This window comes from Nematolebias whitei, chromosome 15 (assembly GCF_014905685.2).
Source record: "Nematolebias whitei isolate Nwh7 chromosome 15, NemWhi1, whole genome shotgun sequence".
NCBI classification, from domain to species: domain Eukaryota; kingdom Metazoa; phylum Chordata; class Actinopteri; order Cyprinodontiformes; family Rivulidae; genus Nematolebias; species Nematolebias whitei.
Genome location: NC_056512.1, coordinates 38164871 through 38167617, shown reverse-complemented (window position 1 = coordinate 38167617; position 2747 = coordinate 38164871). Strand labels below are relative to the sequence as shown.

General features: G+C 42.0%; 1 protein-coding gene across 1 annotated transcript in view; it reads right to left on the bottom strand.

Annotated features, from left to right (window-relative positions):
* Nucleotides 1–2747, bottom strand: part of LOC119421827 (MBT domain-containing protein 1) — a 14636-nt gene that overhangs the window by 10038 nt on the left and 1851 nt on the right. The window contains exon 2 of the mRNA XM_037689191.1: nt 1179–1416. Coding sequence (XP_037545119.1) covers nt 1179–1416 — 238 coding nt within the window. The remainder of the gene's footprint in view (nt 1–1178; nt 1417–2747) is intronic.

Genomic DNA, 2747 nt, shown 5'->3' with positions numbered 1-2747 from the left:
CCAAACACCAAAACTAAACCAAAACCAAGACTAAACCAGACCAAAACCAAAACGAAACCAGATCAAATCCAAGCAAGACTAAATCAGACCAAACACCAAAACTAAACCAGACCAAAAACCAAGTCTAAACCAGATCAAAACCAAGTCTAAACCAGACCAAAAACCAAGTCTAAACCAGACCAAAAACCATCTAAACCAGTCTTAAACCAGCAAAAGTATGTATTTAAAACTAATCTGAATCAAATCTATTTTGTTTTTATTATCTCTAAATTTTAAATAACTTCCAATTCTACACGAGTGGTTTCCAGAACCAGTCCCAATCTAATTCAACGCCACATATAAAGACAATACTAATATCTGATCAGAACCAGGTCAAACTAGCCCCAAAGCAGAACCTAAACAGTCCAAACCCAACAGTAATTCTGACTCCTGTTAAAAACTTGGTTTATAAACTAGTTAAATACAAAATCTAACACCTGGGTAAAACCAGGATTCACTACAACCTGGTCCAATCAGGCCTAAAGGAAACAAAACTTGGTCTTAAATAGTACAGAATCAAGTTTTGACAAGTCCAAACCAAAATCTGGACACCAGCATAAAAAGAAGTCTAAATTGATGTCAAAAACTGAATTTAATTAATCACAAAACCATGTCTAAAACTTGTGTAACTGAAACCCCTAACAAAGGTCCAGAATAGACCAAAACCGGGTCCAAAACCAAAAAAAAATCAAACAGATGAGTTAGCCATTTGTGTTCAAACTAGGGATGGGGCTAATCTGATCCAGTATCGGTATCGGCCTCCAATACCAGCATAATTTACGTATCGGATTTTCCGATCCATCTGCCGATATTTCCGATCCCTGATGCAAGTTGGCTTCAAACTATAGAATAGATTTCCTGAACAGCAGCATGTCTCATGAAGCCAGAGTAATAAGACCCGCCTCACATTCAGGAAATCCAGTTCATAGTTTGCAGCCAGCTACAACGTGAGGACTGAGTTAGCAGCACTGTGGCTAACAGCTAACAAACTTAACAAATTAGTTTTTAAATGAAGGTTTGAACTCCAAACCTGCATTTAAAAACTAATATTAAATCTTAATTGTTATTGTTTTTTCTTCCTGTAGTTTAGATTTGTCCAGAAATATGATGTTCTGTTTGGTTCTGTTTATCTCACTGACCCATGCCGGTCTTCCCATCGGGGTATGTGTAGACCTGTCCGTTGGTCTTAATAAGCATCAGGGAGGAGGAGGAGGGGGTGAGCTGAGTACCCCCTCCTAAAAACTCTTCATCATCACTGTCTTCTGGGCTGGAGGCGCCGCTCCCCCCGCTGGAGTCGGTGCTGCAGCTGCTCCGGTCCTCCTCCAGCCCGTCGAGCATCCCAAAGGAGTCCCGCCGCTTCCTGGATGGACGCTCCAGCTGAGGAAGAGTTTCAACAGGTGAACAAGTGCAAAGCCATCTCAGAGGTTAAAAGTCCTTCTTTAAGAAAAAAATCTGAAAAATTATCATGAAAATGCAAATATTGCAAAACTTAGACATCTTTAAATCAAACTCATTAAAGTCCTGATCCAGACCTGTTTAACTCCTGATCCAGACTTCTGTTCTTTATATTTTCCATCCGACCAGGTCTGGATCAGCAGTTCTTCAGACTTTCTGGAGGACTTTCAGAGTTTTAATTTGTTTTGGCAGCTGGGTTTTTTCAGCTTCATTCCTTTTCCTGAACATTTTCAGGGACATGTTTTACACTGACCTGTTACAGCAACCGTAATTAGACAGACAGGTAGGAAGGTACTTGCTGTGTCATCTGAACAGAGAATGGATGATAAGGAAACCTGGTGGTGGAACAGTGAAGCGCAGGAAGCTCTTCAAAGAAAGAGGTTAGCCAATAAGAAATATGACGGTGAGAGGACTGTAGAGAGGAGACAGGAATATAAGGAGATGGGACGTAGAGCAAAGAGGGGGGTAACTAAGACAAAGCAGAAGGTGAATGATGAGTTGTAGAAGGACTTGTACCGATTGACGAGACAGAGGGATCAGGCTGGAAAGGATGTGCAGCAAATTAGGCTTGTTAAAGATAGGAACGGTAATGTTCTAACAAGTGAGGAGAGTGTGACGGGAAGATGGAAGGAGTACTTTGAGGAGCTAATGAATGAAGAGAATGAAAAAGAAAGAAGAGTAGAGGTAATAAAAACTGTGGACCAGGAAGTGGGAAAGATTAGTGAGAGTGAAGTCCAGAAAGCTCTGAAAAGAATGAAGAAGGGGAAGGCAGTACGGCATGATGACATACCAGTGGAGGTTTGGAAATGTCTTGAAGAGATGGCAGTGAGGTTTTTGACTCAAATATTCAGTGGCAAATTTAAGGGTGAGAAAATGCCTGAGGAATGGAGAAGAAGTGTGCTGGTGGCCATTTTTAAGAACAAGGCTGATGTACAGAGTTGTAGCAACTACAGGGGAATTAAGTTGATGAGGTGACTATAAGTGAGCAGCAATATAATAAAATTAAGTGTAAGGTGTTGTCATCATTGTATGTTCCTATACAATGGCAAAATTAGTCTCTGCATTTAACCCATCGCACCTGGGACACATCCAGATGGAGCAGTGGGCAGCTATGGAGGCACCTGGGGAGCAATTAGGGGTTGGGTGTCTTGCTCAGAGACACCATGACATGTGGGAATGGCTGGGGATCGAGCCTGGGACTTTCAGGTCCCAAGTTGGCTGCCCTACCTCTACACCATCTCGCCCCCCCCCCC